The sequence below is a fragment of the Hypanus sabinus genome, chromosome 9 (genome assembly GCF_030144855.1).
Source record: "Hypanus sabinus isolate sHypSab1 chromosome 9, sHypSab1.hap1, whole genome shotgun sequence".
Taxonomy (NCBI): Eukaryota; Metazoa; Chordata; class Chondrichthyes; order Myliobatiformes; family Dasyatidae; genus Hypanus; species Hypanus sabinus.
In genome coordinates, this window is record NC_082714.1 from 157,580,105 (window position 1) to 157,600,927 (window position 20,823).

General features: G+C 43.0%; 1 protein-coding gene across 2 annotated transcripts in view; it reads left to right on the forward strand.

Moving 5' to 3' along the window:
• LOC132399952 (deoxynucleoside triphosphate triphosphohydrolase SAMHD1-like) overlaps positions 1–18,525 on the forward strand; it is a 64,418-nt gene extending 45,893 nt beyond the window's left edge. The window contains exons 13-17 of one of the 2 annotated variants that reach the window (XM_059980925.1): positions 4,714–4,853; positions 7,807–7,899; positions 10,931–11,035; positions 12,347–12,484; positions 16,082–18,525. In XM_059980925.1, coding sequence (XP_059836908.1) covers positions 4,714–4,853; positions 7,807–7,899; positions 10,931–11,035; positions 12,347–12,484; positions 16,082–16,231 — 626 coding nt within the window. In that variant the 3' untranslated portion in view covers positions 16,232–18,525. The remainder of the gene's footprint in view (positions 1–4,713; positions 4,854–7,806; positions 7,900–10,930; positions 11,036–12,346; positions 12,485–16,081) is intronic. The other variant, XM_059980924.1, reaches the window with a different exon arrangement.
• The last annotated feature ends 2,298 nt before the right edge of the window (positions 18,526–20,823 follow it).

Genomic DNA, 20,823 nt, shown 5'->3' on the forward strand with positions numbered 1-20,823 from the left:
TTAAAGTTGCTGATGGTCTTTACCTCTGATTCCCTTGAGGAGGACTGGCTCGTGGACCTCCTGTTTTCTCCTCCTGAAGTCAACAATCATCTCCTTGGTCTTGCTGACATTGAGTGAGAGATTGTTGTTGAGGTAGCATTCAGCCAGATTTTCAGTCTTCCTCCTATATGCTGATTTGTCCCCACCCTTGATTCTGGCAATGATGGTGGTGTCGTCAGCAAATTAAATATGGCATCGGAGCTGTGCTTACCCCACACAGTTATAAGTGTAAAGCGAGTAGAACAGGAGGCTAAGCACACAGCTGTGTGGCGCACCTGTGCTGATGGAGATTGTGGAGGTGTTGCCAATCTGAACTCACTGGGGTCTGCAAGTGAAGAAATGGAGGATTGGTGCACAAAGAGGTATTGAGGCCTAGGACTTGAGCTTATTGATTAGTTTTGAGGGGATGATAGTATTGAATCCCGAGCTGTAGTCAATGAAGAGCATCCTGATGTAGGCATCTTTGCTGTCCAGGTGCTGGATTTAGTTAAGAGCCAGTGAAATGGCATCTGCCATTGACATGTTGTGTCAGTAGGCAAACTGAGTGGATCCAAGGCAGAAGTTGAAATGCTTCATCACCAGCCACTTCATTACAGTGGATGTCAGCGCTATTGTGCGTTAGTCCTTGAGGCAAGATACCACATTCTTAAGCACGAGTATAATTGAAGCCTGTTTGAAGCAGGTGTGTACCTTAGGCTGCCAAAGCGAGAAGTTAAAAATAATGGTGAACACTCCAGCTAGTTTATCAGCACAAGTGATCAACTGGCCTGGAGTCTTCCTGTGGGTTCACCCTCCTGAAGAATGCTCTCCACATCGGCCTCAGAGACTGAAATCCCAGGGTGAAAGGAGGCTAAGGTTAAAGAGGAACTTTATTCCCTGGTGCATAGGAGAATGATCAAGTTCAAGTTCAGTTTATTGTCATTCAGCTGTAGACATGCATACGGCCAAATGAAGCAACGTTCTTCAGGACCAAGTTACGCGACACAGTAAATATAACTCACACGCATACAGATAAAGTAATGTCACCACAAATAAATTAACAAGGTGCATTTATGACACAGTTAAAAAAGTACACTGTCTAATGTTACCAGTGCTGCCTACATGGTGAGACGTGGATGTGGCAGGGAGTTCAGTAGTCTCTCAGTCTGGGGGAAGAAGCTGATTTCCATCCTAACAGTTCTTGTCCTAATGCTATAGTACCTCCTGCCTGATGGTAGGGCATCAAAGAGTTGGGAGATAGTACAGAGCTATACAAAATTATGGGAGGTGTAGATGGAATGAATACATAATGGCTTCTTCCCCAGAGGTTGGATGATACTAGCACTAGAGGTTTATAGGTTGAGGGTGACTAGGTAAAATATTTAAGAGGAACCTGATCTGGACCAGGGGTCGGCAACCCGCGGCTCCAGAGCCGCATCGACTCTTTCATCTCTGTGCTGCGGCTCCCTGTGGCTTTGGAAAATAAATGATGAGTATTTAATTAAAATGTATTTTATGTTAGTTTGTTAGTTTTTGAAATGTAATTCTAAATTTGAAGATTATGGTGATCTTGTACAATCTAAATAAAATGTTTTTTGTCGCTATTAATATACGTCACCACTGCCAATGCCTGACACCCGCCAGTGTGCGATTTCTTTAATTTTTTGATCCAAGGTCGGCTAACTATGGAGAATTCTAAAAAAAGAAAAGTGACTGAAGAAAACAGAACGTTTAATGATACGTGGGCAGATTCATTTGCTTTCACTGCTGACGAGACTGGTTTACCGGTATGCTTAATATGCAATGAGAAACTAGCAAACAACAAAAAGTCAAAAGTCGCAAGACATTTCCAGAATAAACACGCAGCCTTTGTTCAAAAATATCCGGAACTGCTGTTTCGGAACTGATGCGGAAGGTTGATCTGAGCAAAAATCAGTTCAAGAAGTGGATGATGTCTGGAAAATCAACTACATATGCTCGTTTTGTTGCCGCGCAGGAAATAGTCAGGCACAGGAAGCAGTTTACAGATGGTGAATATATAAAAGAATCTTTCATTAAGATTTCAGAACATCTATTCACGGACTTTAAAAACAAGAATGAAATTGTGTAGAAAATCAGAGATATGCCCCTCTCTGCAAAGACTGTCAAAGACAGAAACCTAAAAATGGCAGAAGACATCACAAGACAGTAAATTAAAGACATCAATTCAGCTGTGGCCTACTCGATTGCCTGTGACGAGCCTAAAGACAAAGGTGATATTGAACAAATAGCGCTGTTCTGCCGGTATGTAAACTCTGCCGGGCCACAGGAAGAAATGATTGAGTTGATACCTCTAAAAGGCCAAACATGGGGGGAGGACATCTGTGAGGCTGTCTTGAATTGTTTAAGAGCCAAAGTAATAAAGACCACCCACCTGGTGTCAGTAGCTACCGATGGGGCACCAAGTATGACAGGAGCGCACAAGGGATTTGTGGCTTTACTGCAGAAGTCGCTGGACAGAAAGCTGCTGACTTTTCACTGCATCTTGCAGCCAGAGGCACTGTGCGCTCAAACATTTCCTCCGGAATGCACAGAAGTAATGGATGTTGTCATTCAGATTGTCAATAACATAATGGCAAAAAGTTTAAATCACCGTCAATTCCGTTTGTTACTGGACAAGCTGGAAAGCGCATATTCTGATCTCCTGCTGCACAACAAAGTCCAGTGGCTGTCCAGAGGGGAGGTGCTGAAACGCTTTGTCGCTTTCCTGGGCAGCAAAGGTCTCACCTTTCCTGAGCTGGAACAGCCAGAGTGGCTGGAAAAGCTACACTTCATGGTAGACATGACAGCGCACCTGAACACGCTGAACACAACTCTTCAGGGGAAATGACGCACAGCCCTGCACATGTTGGGGGGATGTTTTGGCATTCGAGCGCAAGTTGACAGTACTTGCCAGAGATTTACAGAAAGGCACATTGTCTCACTTCCCCAATTTGAGAGAGTTCAAACAAGCCCACGACATGATAAATTCGGAGTATTTACATTCTGCAATCATCGCAATGCAAACATCGTTTGGGAAACGCTTCTGTGAGTTCAGAGAGGTAAAAAACACATTATCCTTCCCGGTCACTCCCCTAAGCATTGATCCATCCCTACTGAATCCGACTGCATTGGCAGGTGTGAGTCAAGCTGATCTTGAGATGGAACTGGCCCACATAGCCGGCAAAGACATATGGGTGTCCAAGTTTAGACGCTTGACAGCAGACCTTGAAGATGTTGCCCGTCAGAAGGCCATTCTTGCTCAGAATCACAAATGAAGTGATATTGAAAACCTCCCTAAACCGGACAAACTTGTGTTCGAAACATGGAATGCTATCCCCGACATTTATGTAAACATTAAGAAGTATGCGCTTGGAGTCCTGTCGATCTTTGGATCCACAATGTATGTGAGCAGGTGTTCTCCAACATGAACTTTATTAAAGACAAACATCGCGCACGCCTCACAGATGACAGCTTACGATCCTGTGTAAAGATGAAGGTGACGTCATACAGCCCTGATGTGCAGACGCTGTGCGCTGAGGTCCAGGAGCAGAAATCCCATTAACCAAGTGTGATAAATATTTCAATTGCCTATTATTTTACGTATATTCATATTTTTTCATTGTTCAGTGAAATAGTCCTTTTATTTTTCACTTTGACAGCTGGCTGACGTTATTTTTGGTTTGCTGCTGGCGGACAATTTAAGTTCAGCGTTTTTCATAAATACAAGAAGGACTCAAATAGACATTGAGTATTTTACTTAAAAGTTACCTTCAACCCAATGTCTTTTTTTCGGAGTTCAAAATGTTTTTGTTGCATGCAGAAATGTAATTTCGTTTTATCTGCAGGAGTTCATCAATTTCATAAATGCAACACATTATAGTTTGTTTATAAACAGCATAAAGGCAAAAGAAAACACGTTGTATGCAGTGTTATTTCATTTTAAATGTCAAACGGGTTTTGTGGCTCCCAGTGTTTTCTTTTCTGTGGGAAACGGGTCCAAATGGCTCCTTCAGTGGTAAAGGTTGCTGACCCCTGCTCTAGGACAAGGGTTGCCTGGAGCCCCTGGTTAATGGCAGGAGTCCATTATATAAAAAGAGACGGGGAACCCATACTGTAGAGGGAGGCAGTGTGTTGGTGCCTCCCCAAAGTTGCATTACTTGGAAGATCAGTGTAGATGTTCCTGTTTACAGTCTAACCTTTTTTTTTCATGACTTCTCATTACTACCGTCAGGGAGGAGGTACAGAAGCCTGATGACACACACTGAACATTTTAGTAACAGCTTCTTCTCCTCTGCCATCAGATTTCTGAGCAGTTCATGAACACTGCCTCACCATTTGGCTCTCTTTTCACATCTATTTATTTATATCTCTTATTGTAACTTTTAGTATTTGTTTTGTTATGTACTGCACTGAAACGCTGCTGCAAAACAGCACTCACAAGTACAGGCTGTTCTGCAGGTGCTGGAAATCCAGTGTAACACACACAAAATGCTGGAGAAACTCAGCAAATCCAGTCATGGTGAAAGGTCTCTGCCTGGAACGTTAACTGTTGGTTTATGTCTGTAGGTGTTGCCTGACCTGCTGAATTCCTTCAGCATTCTGTATGCGTTACTCAACAAATTTCACCACATATGTTAGTGATAATAAGCCCGATTCTGATTTTGTTTTGCCCAGACAGTATCTTTGAACAGATCCTGCACTCCTCTGAGCCCGAGCTGCAGGAAGCGAGGCACATTCTGAACAATGTCATTTGTCGCCGTCTTTACAAATGGATTGGGCAGACGCAGCCTGCAGCAGAGACGATAATTCAGCAGGTAAACGTTACACGGGTTGGTCAAGAGAATGGAGACACGTAGGTCACTTACCTAACTAGATCATGCCGGTAAATCGTACCAAACCCAGTTTAAGATGGTGCTGGTGAAGCCCAGCAACAGCTTATTGGTGCTAAACAAAACAATGAATAGAACTAAATGCTTTATTAGTAACACCTTTTATGGTGAAATTTATGGCAAACAATGGAGTGGCAGGTGAAGGTGAGGAAGAGTCGTATTGAAGCCACAGGGCCCACATCATAGAGCAAGGAATGACCCAGTGTTTGGGTGACTTAAACGTCGGGCCAGATTGAGAAAGCAAGGTATTGTGAGCAGAAGTGGGGTCTGGGCCAGTTCTCCTTGCTGCCCTGTAACGTTTACTCAGAAAAATTGAGGGCTATGAGTAACCCTGGGTAATTTCTAAGGTAAGGACATGCTCGGCACAGCTTTGTGGGCCGAAGGGCCTGTATTGTGCTGCAGGTTTTCTATGTTTCTCTGACTCTGCACTGAGCTGTGGCTGTGGCCTGCTCCGGCTACTCCAGGCTTCGTGTCTGTGCACTCACTTTCATTCCTCTTGTCCTCACCTGTCACCCCACCAGCATGCAGCACATAATCCTTCTACCACCCCACCAGGGATAGGGTTCCTCTTGTCCTCACCTATCACCCCACCAGCCTCTGCATGCAGCACATAATTCTCCACAACTTCCACCTTCTCCAACGAGAACCCACCACCAAGCACATCTTTCCCTCACCCCCACCAACCCCAACTTTATGCTTCCCACAGGGATCGCTCCCTGTGCAACTCCCTTCTCTGTTCATTCCTCTCCACTGATCTCCCTCCTGGCATTTGGAACAAGTGCTACACCTCCACCCTCACTACCATTCAGGGCCACAAAACAGTCCTTCCAGGTGAGGCGACACATCACCCATGAGTCTGTTGGGGTCACCTGCTGTATCTCACGTTCCCGGTGTGGCTTCTGTATATCGGTGAGACCCAACGTAGATTGGGAGACAACTTTGCTGAGGACCTACACTCCACCTGCCAGAGAAAGCAGGGTCTCCGATGGCCACCCATTTTAATTCTACTTCCTATTCCCATTCCAAAGTGTCAGCCCATGGCCTCCTCTACTGCCGTGATATTAGTACTCGGATTGGAGGAGCAACACCTTGTATTCCATCTGGAAAGTCTCCAACCTGACGGCATGAACATCAATTTCTTGAACCTCCAGTAATGAACCCCATCCCCCTTCACCATTCCCCATTTCCATTTTGCTATCTCACCTTATCCTCTTCCCTGCCCATCACCTCCCTCTGGTGCTCTTCCCCCTTTTCTTTCTTCCATGGCCTTCTGACCTCTCCTATCAGATTCCCCTTTCTCCAGCCCTGTATCTCTTTCACCAATCAACTTTCCAGCTTTTTGCTTCACCCCTCCCCCTCTCCCAGTTTCACCGTCACCTACTACTTTGTATTTCTGCCTCCCCTTTCCCCACCCCTCTCTGACTTCTCATTTTTCCCTCCAGTCCTGATGAAGGATCTTGGCCGGAAACATTGACTGTTCATTCTTTACTATAGATGCTGTTTGACCTGCTGAGTTCCTCCAGCATTTTCTGTGCATTGCTTTGAATTTTGAGCATCTGCAGATTTCCTTTCTTTTTTGTTACTTTTTTGGGGGGGTTTTTGTATTCTTTTATAAATTATGGATGTTTGTGAATGTGATGTCTCAGATGCTTTTTGCCTGTGATGCTGTTGCAAGCACCTGTGCAGACCTGTTCTTGTGACTATGAGAATAAACGACTTTGCAAATATAAATTGCAGTAATTGTAAGGGTGAGGATTCAGTGGGTAGGGTTGTGGAACTGTTAAGTAAGCTGTAGCTCTTAACCTGGGGTCCCGGGTCTCTAGATAGATTCCAGAGTCTCTGGAAACTTGGATGGGAAAAAATTTACATCTTTATTTTCACTGAAATTTAGCATTTCCTTCAATGATGAATGTAGGCAACAAACCAAAGTAGTCTTAGCAGTACCAGGGTGAAGGGTTCAGACAGCACATCAGAGATGGCCAGGGTGAGGGGGAAGTCAGCTCCTCACGGATGGCCAGGGTGAGGATTTCAGTCATAACACTCTTTTTCAAGCTAAGCAACAGTATCCTTCACACTGATATGTCTTTAGAAAATAAAATTTCCACTTGCCTATATTTTAAATGTTTGTTTGTTATGTGCCATGTCATATGACGTGACCGATTGTGATCTTTCCATGACCATGATTGTTCTTGGCATATTTTTTTACAGAAGTAGTTTCCCGTTGCTTTCTGGGCAGTGTTTTTACAAGGTGGTGACCCCAACCGTTATCAATACTCTTCAGAAATTGTCTGCCTGACATCAGAGGTCGCATAACCAGGACTTGTGATATGCACCAGCTGCTCATACGACCATCCACCACTTGCTCACATGGTTTCATGTGACCCTGATAGTTGGGAGGGGTGGGGGGGGGGGGCTGAGCAAGTGCTACACCCTCCCCAAGGGTGACCAGCAAACTAGCAGAGGGAAGGAGCACTATAACAGTTCCTTTGATAGAGACGTAGCTCCATCCTGCCACCTAGTGTGTAGTCTTGTTACTTCAGGTGTTAATAAAGAAGCACAATATTACGATTTTACAAAATAGTTTTTCTTTGTATTTTGATAACTGCACTTCAGTATAATTGGTTTCTTTTGTAATTATCATTTTATTTGACATATTTAAATACATTACTTTGAGAAGGGTCCCGTAGGTTTTACTGGACTAGCAAAGGTGTCTATGGCATAAACAAAAGTTGGGAAACCCTGGTTTAGATGGACCTTGGGAACATCGCTATAGGGATTTTCACTGCCACACACTATGGTGGGTGTACAGAAGATTTAGTTTTGTGCATAACATAAGCTGACCTTAATCCAACCAATTGCAGTGTTCTCTCTCCTGCAGGAAGAGTTTGACAGCCTGGCTGACCAAGTGGTTGCAGCGGTCCCGTCTACACCTGTGGACGTTCAGCTCCGGGCAGAAGATTTCATTGTAAATGTGAGTCACGGCTATTTAATGCTGCTTTGGAGAATTCTCCGTATGCTTGGGCACCACTCCTTCCACAATGGTGGCACGGCAACATAGCAGTTAGCACAGTGTTACTGAACTTCCACTGTTGCATGTAAGGAGTTTGTATGTCCTCTTGTTCACATGGGTTTCCTCCAGGTGCTCCAGTTTCTTCCCACATTCCAAAGCTGTTAAGAGTTGGTAAGTTGTGGGAGTGCTACGTTGGCGTCAAAAGTAGGTGACACTTGCCGACTGCCCCCAGCGTATCTTTGGACTGTGCTGGTTATTGATACTGCCAGCAGATTTCACTCTATGTTACAGTGTGCACGTGACAGATAAAACTAATCTTTATTGTACGGCAGCATAAGACAATGGAGCAGACTGAGGCCATTGGCCCATCAAATCTGCTCCACCCTTTTTGATCATGGCTGACTCATTTCCCTTCAACCTCTTTCTCCTGTCTTCTCCTCATAACCTTTCACATCCTGACTAATCAAGAAGCTATCAACCTCTGCCTTAAATAGACTCAGTGACTTGGCCTCCACAGCCAACTGTGGCAACAAATTCCACAGATTCACCACCCTCTGGAAAAAGAAATTCTTCCTCATTGCCATTCTAAATGGACGTCCCTTTATTCTGAGGTTGTGTCCTCTGGTCTTAGAATCCCCCACCATGGGAAACATCCTCTCCACATCAACTCTATCGAGGCCTTTCAACATTCGATAGGTTTCAATGAGAATCCCTCTCACTCCAGCGAGTACAGGCCCTGAAGCCATCAAATGCTGCTCATGTGACAAGCCTTTCAATCCCAGAGTCATTTTCGTGAATCTCCTTTGAACCTTCTCCAGTGTCAGCGCATCCTTTCGGAGATAAGGAGCCCAAAGCTGCTTTCAAAACTCGTGAGGCTGCACCAGTCCCTTATAAAGCCTCACTTGAGCTTTGTAAGCAGGTTTGGGACTTGTGGGTCACGGATCAACCTCTTCAGTCATCTCAAGACCCACAAGTGACCAGACTAACCACACTCGACGACAGTGATCGCTGATGATTATGAAGCCTCAGTATTATATCCTTGATTTCATATTCTAGTGCTTTTGAAATGAATGCTAACATTGCATTTACCCTCCTCGCCACAGACTCAACCTGCAAGTTAACCTTCAGGGAATCCTACACAAGGACTCCCAAGTCCCTTTGCAGTGTGGATTTTTGAATTTTCTCCCTGTTTAGAAAATAGTCTTATGTTTTATTCCGTCTGCTAAAGTGCATGACCATACATTTCCTGACACTAGTTTCCACCTGCCACATCTTTGCTCGTTGACCTAATTTGTCACTTATCTTCAGCTTTCTCTTTAATGTACACAACAAACCTTTTTGAGACCATGTATCCAAGTTGGCAATAATCTACGAAGTAATCTTCTTGTGTGGCATATGGTAATTTTGAGCAGAGATTATCATTGATAAACAAATTAATAACAATAATTATAGGTTTTCTTAAGAGGAAAAAAGATTAATCCTGTTGCTTGTTTATGTGTATTCATTGTTTTTAACTATTTGTACTATTTATACCAGGTTAACAGTGACAGACTGAAATAAATGAAGCATTTTTTGGAAACCTGTAATAAAATGGATCCTAATCTTTTAAAAAGACAGTTGAAAATAACATCATTTCAAGATAGTATAGTTGTTGATGTTATGGTGTTCACCGAGCTTAGCAATTAGCTTGCAGACGTTTCATCACCAGTTGAGGTGACGCCCTCCGTGTCTCTGGGAGTGTTCGAGTTTATATAGCCCCTGTTTGCTTGCCTTGGTTCTGATTGGCTACCGCTTCAGTTGACCTTAGAATTATACTGGTTCAAAGGGTTTGTGGGTGGCATCTATTTTGATATGTTTGTTTATGGAATTATCAGAAGAGATATGAGCTTCTAAATGGGTATTGTAACCGTTTACTGATGCGTACACCATGTCTGCAAAGGACTTCAAAACATCTCATCCGGCATCTGTGATGCACATCTCCACTGCTGTAACTTTGCAGCTCTATAAAACTCTGGTTGGACCACAGTTGGAGTATTGTGTTCAGTGCTGCACATACCATTAGAGGAATAATGTGGATAGGATGCAGAGCAGATTTACCAGTATGCTTCCTGGATTAGAGAGCATATCATGAGGGTTTTGAAACCTATGCAATATTGAAAGGCCCGGATAGAGTGGATGTGGAGAGGATGTTTCCTAAGTTGGGAGAGTCTAGGACCAGAGGGCACAGCCTCATAATAGAATAGTATCCCTTTAGGGCAAAGATGAGGAGAAATTTCATTAGCCACAGGGTGGTGAATCTGTGGAATTCATTGCCACTTAACATTTGTGGAGGCCAAGTCATTGAGTGTACTTAAAGCAGAAGGTTTTGATTATTAAGGGAGTCAAAGGTCGTGGAAAGAAGGCAGGAGAATGGGGTTGAGAGGGATAATAAATCAGCCATGATGGAATGCTGGAGCATATTCAACAGGCCTAAATCTCATATGTCTTGTGGATAGGTTGAGCCAGCTAGGGTTTTTCTTTTAGGAGTGAAGAAGGATGAAGGGTGACTTGATAGAGGCGTAACTGGATAGCCAGAAACTTTCCCCTGGGTGGAAGTGACTAATAAGACGAGGCATAATTTTAAGGTATGTCTACCTTAATTTTAAAAGGCAGATACATTGGGGACATTTCAGAACTCTTAAGGTGGGCAAATGGATGATAGAAAAATGGAGGGCTATGTGGGAGGAAGGGTAATTTTAGTGTAGGTTAAAGGTCAGCATAACATTGTGGGCCGAAGGGTCTGTACTGTGTTGTCGTGTTCTGTGTTCTATGTTTTATGCTTTGCTTCCTGTGTTACAACAGCGAATGATCTTCAAATGGATATCATTGAATGCCTTGGCTTTGAGGCATCCTGTGATTTTGTGCTAAATTCCTCAGAATTACAAATTATTTTATTTGTAGAGGAGAGTGCATTTGAGTTTTCTAAAATGAATAACTACTTAATATTCCTTAGGTTGTTCGAATGGACTATGGAATGGCAGAGAAAGACCCTATCAACAAGGTCCGATTTTACTGCAAGAATAACCCCAACTGGACAATCAAAATCCGTAAGGATCAGGTAACTTCCTGTAATGAGCATTTTAAAAATTCCTTCCTTGTTCTTTTCTGATTCAATAGAAAGAGGAATCTGCAAACAATGGAGGCAGTACATGTGTTAAAGGTTACAAGAAAATACTTCATTTTATTTACTAATAACACATGCACAGAGTATTTTATTTGGAGATACATCATGGTAACAGGCCCTTCCAGCCTTCTGAGTCCACACTGCCCAAGTACAATTAACCAATTAAGTTGCCAATTAACCTACTAACTTGTACACCTTTGGAATGTGGGAGGGAACCGGAGCAACTGGGAGACTTTTATTTACTTATCTATCTATCATCTATCGTCTGTCATCTATCAAAATTTATTGAGGTACAGCACCAGAATAGGTCCTTCCAGCACTTTAAGCTGTGCTGCTCAGCAATCCCCTGATTTGAGCCTAGCCTAATCACGGGGCAACTTACAACGACCAATTAACTGTATGTCTTTGGACTGTGGGAAGAAACCGAAACACCCGGAGGAAACCCACACGGTCACAGGGAGAACATACAAGCACCTTACAGGCAGCGATGGGTATTGAACCTGGGTTGCTGTGCTGATACAGCGGTTACGCTAATTGCCAAGCTATCGTGCTGAATAAAGTACAAAAAGCAAGAGAAATGATTAATGAAGTGGTAAAAAATACAGATTAATACTCACCAAAATTTATTATCAAAGTACATATATGTTATCATATCCCACCTTGAGATTCATTTTCTTGCAGGCATTCACAAGAACTAAAGAAATGCAATAGAATTTACAAAAAAATAACCAATTATGCAAATTTAAAAATTACTGAGTGGTAAAGGGTCCTTGAAAGTGGTTCTGTTGCTTCAGGATCAGGTTTAATTTCCCTGGCATATGTCATGAAATCTGTTTTGCGGCAGCAGTACACTGTGATATGTAATTAAAAAGTCTGTAAATTACTGTAAGAAGTACATGTATTTTAAAAAGTTAAGTAAGTAGTGCAAAAATAAAGTATCACTGTGGAATCGGTTCAGAGTCGTGGTAAGTGAACATATGCACTCTGGTTCAGGGGCCTGGTGGTTGTAGGGAATAACTTACTGAACCTGGTGGTGTGGGACCTAAAGCTTCTCTACCTCCTTCCCAATGGTAGTAATGAGAAGAAAGCGTGGCCTGAATGGTGAGGGTCTCTCTAGGTCTGAGCTGGGATTCTCCTGTTCCCTGGAGGTGACGGAGCCTTTAGCTGCATTACTCATGAAGCCTTATTTTGGTCTCTGAGTGGTTGTGGATAGTGACCATTTCTCTCTCTCTGGTGCCCACCCAGGTATCCCAGCTGTTGCCGGAGAGGTTTACAGAGCAGCTGATCCAAGTGTACTGTAAGAAGACTGACGAGAGAAGTGTGCAGGCTGCACGGAGGCACTTTGTCCAGTGGTGCATCAACAGAAACTTTACCAAGCCCAGGGTAAGGAGAGGGAGACGCCCCGGTGTTACTGTAATAAGCTTCTGCAGTTCATTGTCATGGGCGTTCTTCGTTTGGCTGTGTTGTACTTTGATATTAGTGGTATCGATATCCATTTATTGTTCTCACATGTACCAAGATACAGTGAAAAGTTTGTCTTGCATACTGTTCATGCAGATCAGATCATTCCAGACAATAGGGTAAAGCAACAATACAGGATACAGTGTAAATGCAACCATACAGACACAGTGTAGGTCAACAATAAAGTGCAAAATAATAATGTAGATTATTGTGAGGTCAAGAATCTGGCTTATCATCTGTTCAGGAGTCTTACTGCCCATTACTTCTCTGGTGTTAGTGCAGCAATGAAGGTCCTCCATCTCTGGTGGTGTTCAGGGCTTCTTCCATCGTGTCAGTAGCTTCCTCTCGGTTTTCAGTCATGCAAATCGTAAGTGGAGACTCAGGAATACCGTTGCACTCAGATGTAGAAGGATTCTTCATTGCTGTTTCTGTAACAATTTTGTTTTACCAGTCAGGATTGTTATCCCTGAGCTGAACCCCCAGAGCTGGAGGACTAGTGGGCCACTCTCGGTCTGACCTGTACCCTTTGACCTGCTTGGCATGGGTGACTCTACCAAGAGCCAGAGCATAAAGCCCTGGCTCCAGCCAACATCGCTCTCCGGTCATTGAGGCACACAAGCCTCCAAATCCTACGACAAGGTTGTGGTCCTCTTGGAGATCAGGAGTCTGATAAGAACCTGGTAGTGTCTTCCACCTGTTGTAGGTGTGTGAGATTCCCTTGCCATACATTTGGAACATAGTACAGCACAGCAACAGGTCCATTGGCCCACGAGGTCAGTACTGGACATAATGCCAAATTAAACTAAATCTCTTCTGCTTGCATGTTCTGTTATTTAGATATTGAGATACAGCCCAGAATAGGCTTTTCTGGCCCTTCGAGCCACGCCACCCAGCAATCTTGATCCTAGCCTAATCAAGGGACAATTTACAATGACCAACCAACCAACCGATACCTCTGTGGCCTGTGGGAGGAAACCCACATAGTCACAGTCACAAGGAGAGCATAAAAAACAAACTTCTTGCAGGCAGCAGCGGGAATTAAACCCGGGTCGCTGGTACTGTGCAGCATTGTGCTAGCCCCTACACTACCAAGCTGTGTGTGATTCATATCCCTCCATTCTCTGCTTATTTGCGTGTATGTCAGAAAGCTTCTTAAATGCTACTGTCACATCTGCTTCCATAACCATCCCTGGCAACCAATTCCAGGCTCCTATCATTCTGTTTTTTAAAAAAATTATTCTCGCACATATCTTCCAAGCTTTCCTGCTCTCACCTTAAATGCACGTCATTCAGTATTTCTGAATCAGGTTTAATATCACTGGCATATGTCGTGAAATTTGTTGTTGCTTGACATTTCTACCCTGGGAAAGGTTTCCGGTCATCTACCCTGTCCGTGAGTCTCAGAATTTTACAAACTTCAGCCCAATTCATTCATGCCAACCATGTTGCCTACCTGAGCTGTATTTGGCCCATCTCTCTAAACCTGGCCAATTTTTTTTCTGTGGACTGTGACAGATCAAGATCCTAGCAGGATATGAGCAAGTCATAGATTCCAAGTGCCTTGATAATGTTTAAAAACGCAGACTTGTCTTTGTATTGCATGTTCATGGTGTCCTCACGGTATGAAGTGACTCCGAAGTTTAGCCACTGCTGCAATGTAAGTTCATAGAGCACTACAGCACAGAAACAGGCCCTTCTGTCCATCTAGCCCATACTGAACCATTAGTCTGCCTAGACTCGTCAACCTGCACGTGGTCCATTGTCCTCCATACCTTTCCCATTCATATTGATGTACAAATTTCTCTTAAATGTTGAATTCAAACCTGTATCCACAACTTCCACTGGCAGCTGGTTCAACACTCTGTGTGACGTTTCCCCTCATGTTCCCCTTAAACATTTCACCTTTCACCCTTAACCTATGACCTCTAGTTGTAGTCTCACCCAACCTCAGTGGAAAAAGTCTGCTTGCATTTACCCTGTTTATAATCCTTGTCATTTTGTATTGCTTGTTCGTTATGTGCTGTGTCATATGACATGGCCGATCATGATCTTTCCATGACCGTGGTTGTTTTTGGCAAATTTTTCTACAGAAGTGGCTTGCCATTGGCTTCTTCTGGGCAGTTTCTTTACAAGACGGGTGACCCCAGCTGTTATCAATACTCTTCAGAGATTGCCTGGTGTCACGGGTCACATAACCAGGAATTGTGATATGCATTAGCTGCTCATACAACCATTCACTACCTGCTCCCATTACTCCATATGACCCTGATCTTGGGGGGTGGTTGCTAAGCAGATGCTACACCTTGCCCAAGGGTGACCCGTATACCTCTACCAAATCTCCTCTCAATCTATTACGTTCTAGGGAATAAAGTTCTAGCCTGTTCAACCTTATAACTCTGGTCCTCAAAACCAAGGAGAAATCATTTGCAATAGTGAGTTTCCAGAAACAACAACTTGTTGACAAAGATGTTGCCAGGACTAAGTTCTAGGGAGAGACTGGACTTGGAGCACAGGAGACTGAGAGGTGACCTTACGGAGGGGTATAATGTCGTACGGGGCATAGGTAGAGTGAATGCACACTTGTCTTATCCCCAAATTTGGGAATCAAGAACTAGAGGGCATTGGTTTCAGGTGAGATTTAATATGAAGTTAAGTGGCATTTTTTTTTACTCAAAGGATGGTACCTTTGTGGAATAAACTGCCAGATGAAGTGGTCGAGACAGTTACAATGACAACTTTTAACAGGTGCTTGGACAGAGAAGGTTATGAGCCAAGTGTTGGCCAATGGGACTGACTTAGATGGGGCATCTTGAACAGCATGAACCAGTTGGGCCAAAGGACCGGTTTTATGACAATGATCAGGACTTTCTTTAGTCATGTCTGAAGAGTATGGGTAGTTTTCTCTAGAGTGGCAGAAGCTGAGGGGAGATCTGATAGGGGTTTATAAGATGATGAAAGGCATAACTAGAGTGGACAGAGAGTATCTGTTTCCCAGGGTTGAAATATCTAATACCAGAGAGCATGCATTGGACGTAATAGGGGGTAGGTTCAAAGGGCATGTGAGTGTAAGTTTTATTTGTTCAAAGAGTGGTGGATGCCTGGAATGTGTTGTCTGGTTTGGTGGAAGAGGCAAGTACATCAGAGGCTTTTAAGAGAAGTTGGGGCAGGCACATGGATTTGAGGAAGATGGAGAGAGATGGACATGGTGTAGGTAGGAGGGATTACTATTTGGGTCTTGTGTTTTTGCTTTTTAGTGGGTGTGGCACAACATTGTGGGCTGAATGGCCTGTTCCTGTGCTGTACTGTTCCATGTTCCTTGAAAAAAATGCTGAGGTTGGGATGGTATGTCACACACAGTTGGAGAGAGTGTTGGTTGAAAGATGACTTTCAATGTGGATTTTATGGCCGAGAGGATGCTTGGAAGTGCAAAGAAGTGTAACGTAAATGTGCGAAGTTTAAATGTACCACTTACCCCTCAAACCAGTAGTAAATTGTAGCACATTTTGTACCTGCCTGCAGGATGGCGATGTTGTTGCCCCTGAGCTAACGCCACTGAAGCCCGATTGGAACAACAGTGACAGCGACAGTGAAGACTCCAACTCCAGGAATGTGCTGCCGTCTTATAACCATGCAAACAGCCACAGATCCAAGGCAAAGCTTTTCGATTAGGAAGGAAAGGATTTATTTTGTGAATGCCAGGATCATTTTCCCTCTAGTCCTAATATCTTTAATCCTGTGTGAGTGCAATGGTCTCCACATGCTGCTTTACCCCAAATATTATCCAAATTATAGACCATTCTTCTTTAGATAGAAAAACGTGATCGTCATGTAAAGAAGTACGGACCTAAAGGCTTCAAAGTCAGAATCGGATGGTTTTACAAAATCAGTTGTTTCATAAATGACTGTTCCAGTTCTAGATGACATCTAAACTTAAACTGTGAAGCACATTGCTGTTACATTTCAAGCAGCTTCTACACTTGTGTTGAAGGGAGTGGATTGTGATTATCTCAGAAGGTGAAGCTCTTGATTGCAGTCTCTTTGGATTCTTCCTCAGCAAGTCACCACTGGAACTGTGAAAGTCTGCCATTGGGATAATGCATATTGACTGCTCCTACAAAGGGTCGTATGGATCACTGATTCCTGCTTGCAAGGAAAAAAAAATCTTCAAAAATTGCCAAAAATCAAGTCCCTATTCTGTTATACAAGGTTTTTTGTCATTGTGCTAATCAGAGCTAATTACAAAAATGTCCTGGATCTATCTAGTTGTTGCTTGGTGGGGGAGAAGGTTGCTCTGAATTTTTCATTTGCTCATTATGTTGTATCTCTTTTGGGTTTAAAATGTATCAGTGCAAATGTAGCATTCTATTTAACTCAGCTGAAATGTTGGGGACAGAAGGATGGGTCTTCATCTTGTGCTTCAGGATCAACTGGAAATGTTGCCACCCCAATACAGCGTTACTCTGGGGGTTCAGCGGCAGTTCTATAGGCTGGTGATAGTGGATCTGGTCATAACATTGAAGGTGAACCCAGCCTGCAAGACACCTCCATTCTGTGGCATCTGTTGCTAACTGCTCCTAGTTAGAGTGCTGTCTGTCCATTTAACTATCATGCTTTTACTGGTAATTATAAACTCTGGATACCCTTAAAATTTCTAAGAACTACTTTTGCAGTATTAATTCCAGTGCACAAGGCTAACCAGTGCAGATTATTTACCCTTAAACATAGGGATAAAGATTACGATTTTATAAATCATAGTTTTTGTAAGATTAAAAACTGCCTGAAATCCTGTCCAATTGCATCAACCATCTCATTTCTTTTGTTGTTTAGTTCAGCCATTCCGAGTGACTGTTGAAACGGGGTCAGTATTTCCTTACTTCATTGGGGAACATCTTTTCTCATCAACAGTAAAAGTATTTTATTCAGTGAGTTTTATTGGAGAATTTGTCTCTTCCATGACCTCAGAGAAGGTGTTTAAATGCTGAAGGATATCTGTTGGCCACACAGCTTCTTGCACTGTGAACTTCCGGCAGAATCTTTACTGTGGCCAACATGTTTTGACCAGAGATTGTAAAAACTAAAGATTAAAAAAAGCCATTCTGCATTTCTGTACAATGTATAATTGCACGTACCAAAGAGAAACGCTTTGCAACGTGATGAGTGGGGGAGGATACAGTGGCTTTTATTTGTTATTTTTGGAGATAAGCACTTTCGGTCCAGTGAGCCCACACACACGAACTATCAACTACCTAACCCATACATCTTTGGAGGAAACTGCAGCATCTGGAAGAAGCATACTGTCATGATGCAAACGTGAAATATCCTTACAGACAGCAAAGAGAATTGAACCTGGGTCACTGTAAGTGACGTGCTAATAACTATGCCACTGTAACACCCTGATCTGAAAGGCATTTGACATAAAACTAATTGTAATACTCACCTGCATGCAGCTCACAGTCTTGGCTACAATTCTTAAAGTACTATCCATTTTGCTGTTTCTTCAGCTTTCAAAATACATCATTTTCAAACATAATTAGACCTTTCTGCACTGCTGTTTCAGGTAGACCACGTAATGTCCTAGCAATGCTCTTGAACAAACTTGCATTCTTTCAGTGCAGATGGTGTCAGCAGCCTCACAGTTCCCCTGATCTCCCTTTGACTGTAGAGTTCCCCGGGTGCTCCTGTTTCCTTTCTCATGCCAAAGACTTGTTGGTCGGAAGTTTCATAAGGGAAACTAAGAAAGGATGTGCTGGCATTGCAGAGGAGTTCACGAGAATGATTCTTGGAATGAAAAGGTTAACCATAAGGAGCGTTTGATGGCTCTGGGCCTGTACTTGATGGAGTTTAAAAGATTGTTGGACAGTGAGGAAGGCTATCATGGCTTGCAGAGGGATCTGGATCAGCTGGAAAAATGGCAGATGGAATTTAATGCAGACAAGTGTGAACTTCAGTATGACCAGTCAGGTTAGGTCTTACACAGTGAGCAGTAGGGCACTGAGGAGTGCGGTAGAACAAAGAGATCTGGGAATACAGGTCCATAATTCATTGGAAGTGGTGTCACAGGTAGGGCCATAAAGAAAGCTTTTGGCACATTGGCCTTCATGAGTCAAATTATTGAGTTCAGGAGATGGGATGTTATGTTGAAGTTGTATAGGATGTTAGGTCTAATATGGAGCATTGTGTGCTGTTTTGATCACCTACCCACAGGAAAGATGAAGACAAGGTTGAAAGAGTACAGAGAGAATTTATAAGGATGTTGTGGGGTCTGGGCGACCTGGGTTATAAGAAAAGATTGAATAAGTTAGGACTTTATAACTTAGAATGTAGAAGATTGAGAGGAGATTTGATATTGTTATTCAAAATTATGAGGGGTATAGATAGGGTAAATGCAAGCAGGCATTTTCCATCGACGTTGGGTGAGACTACAACCAAAGGTCATAGTTTAAGGGTAAAAGGTAAAAAGTTTAAGGGGAGTCTGAGGGGAGACTTCTTCACTCAGAGGATTGTGATAGTGTGGAAGGAGCTACCAGTTCAAGTGGTGCATGCAAGCTCAATTTAAATATTTAAGCGACGTTTGGATAGGTACATGGACGGTGGGTTATGGAGGGCTATGGTCCTGATACAGGTGGATGGGAATAGACAGTTTAAATGGTTCGGTACAGACTAGATGGGCTGAAGGATCTGTTTCTGTGTTGTACTTTTCTATGGTGCTGACAGTGGAGAGGGTTCAGAGGAGTTCACAAGAATGATTCTGGGGATTGAAAGGGTTAATGTACGAGGAGTGTTTGATGGCTCTGGACCTGTACTCACTAGAGTTTAAAAGAATGAGGGGAGATCTCTTTGAAATCTATTTAAAGGCCTGGATAGAGTGGATGTTTCCTACAGTGGGTGAACCTAAGGATCTGAATAGAGGAATGGTCTTTTGCAACAGAGATGAGGAGGAACTTCTTTAGCTAGAGGGTTGTGAATCTGGAATTCATTGCCACAGGGGCTATGGATACCAAGTTATTGAGAGTATTTAAAGTGGAGGCTGATATTTTTGTGATTAGTCAAAGGTTACAGGGAGAAGCCAGGAGAAAGGGTTTGAGAGGGATAATAAATCAGCCATAATGCAATGGCAGAGCAGTCTCAATGGGCTGAATGACTTAATTCTGCTCCTATGTCATATGGCCTTATGGTGATTGTCCTTGGTATTGGATTGTAGAATTGGGTGATGTTACTAGGCATGTTTTTGTTTCCTTTCACAGGTCAAACACTTATTGGCTGGTAGATCCTTAAGGTCAGTTGTCCCTGGTATTGAGTTGCAGAATTAGGGGATGTTCCTTGGCACGTGTGTGTGGCCCCTTCCAGGTGTGTGGTGGGTAGTTTCATTGGTGTTGGGTTTTAGAATTAGGGAATGTTACTAGGTATGTGTAAGTGGGCAGATTATGGGGAAGTAAGTGAGAAATAGTGATGGGACTGCCTGGGAAGCCAGTATAGATTTGATAGCAGAATGGCTTCTTCTTGTGACAAAAGGAGATTACAAAGCATTATGGACCTGCTATGCTGTTGATGCATGTGAGCATCCTGAAATGCAAGGTGCATTTCAACAAATAAGCACATGGCCATTTGATTTTGTGTGTGTTCTTAGTAACCTGGATTAAGTGGTTTGGATATTTTTTATATATCACCATCTCAAAACTATTGTGCTGCTGTGAATGTTTAATAGTTTTCCTCTGGAACTGGCAACTACTCAAAACCAATCAGGTCATCCCCTATAAGGGGTTTGGTATTTTGGTCACTTTTGCCTGTTAAGGAATAGCACTTTAATCCTTGCAAACATTTTGGTTATTCATTTATTTATTGAGAAACAGCAGGGACTAGACCCTTCCAGACCTTTGAGAGGCACTGCCTAGCCCAGGGGTCGGCAACGTTTACCACTGAAAGAGCCAATATGGACCCATTTCCCACAGAAAAGAAAACACTGGGAGCCACAAAACCCGTTTGACATTTAAAATGAAATAACACTGCATACAATGTTTTTTTTTGCCTTTATGCTATGTATAAACAAACTATAATGTGTTGCATTTATGAAATTGATGAACTCCTGCAGAGTAAACGAAATTACATTTCTGCATGCAACAAAAACATTTTGAACTCCGAAAAAAAGACGTTGGGTTGAAGGTTACTCCATAGTTAGCCTACCTTGGATCGAAGAATTAAAAGAAAGCGCGCACTGGCGGGTGTCAGGCATTGGCAGTGGTGATGTATATTAATAGCGATAA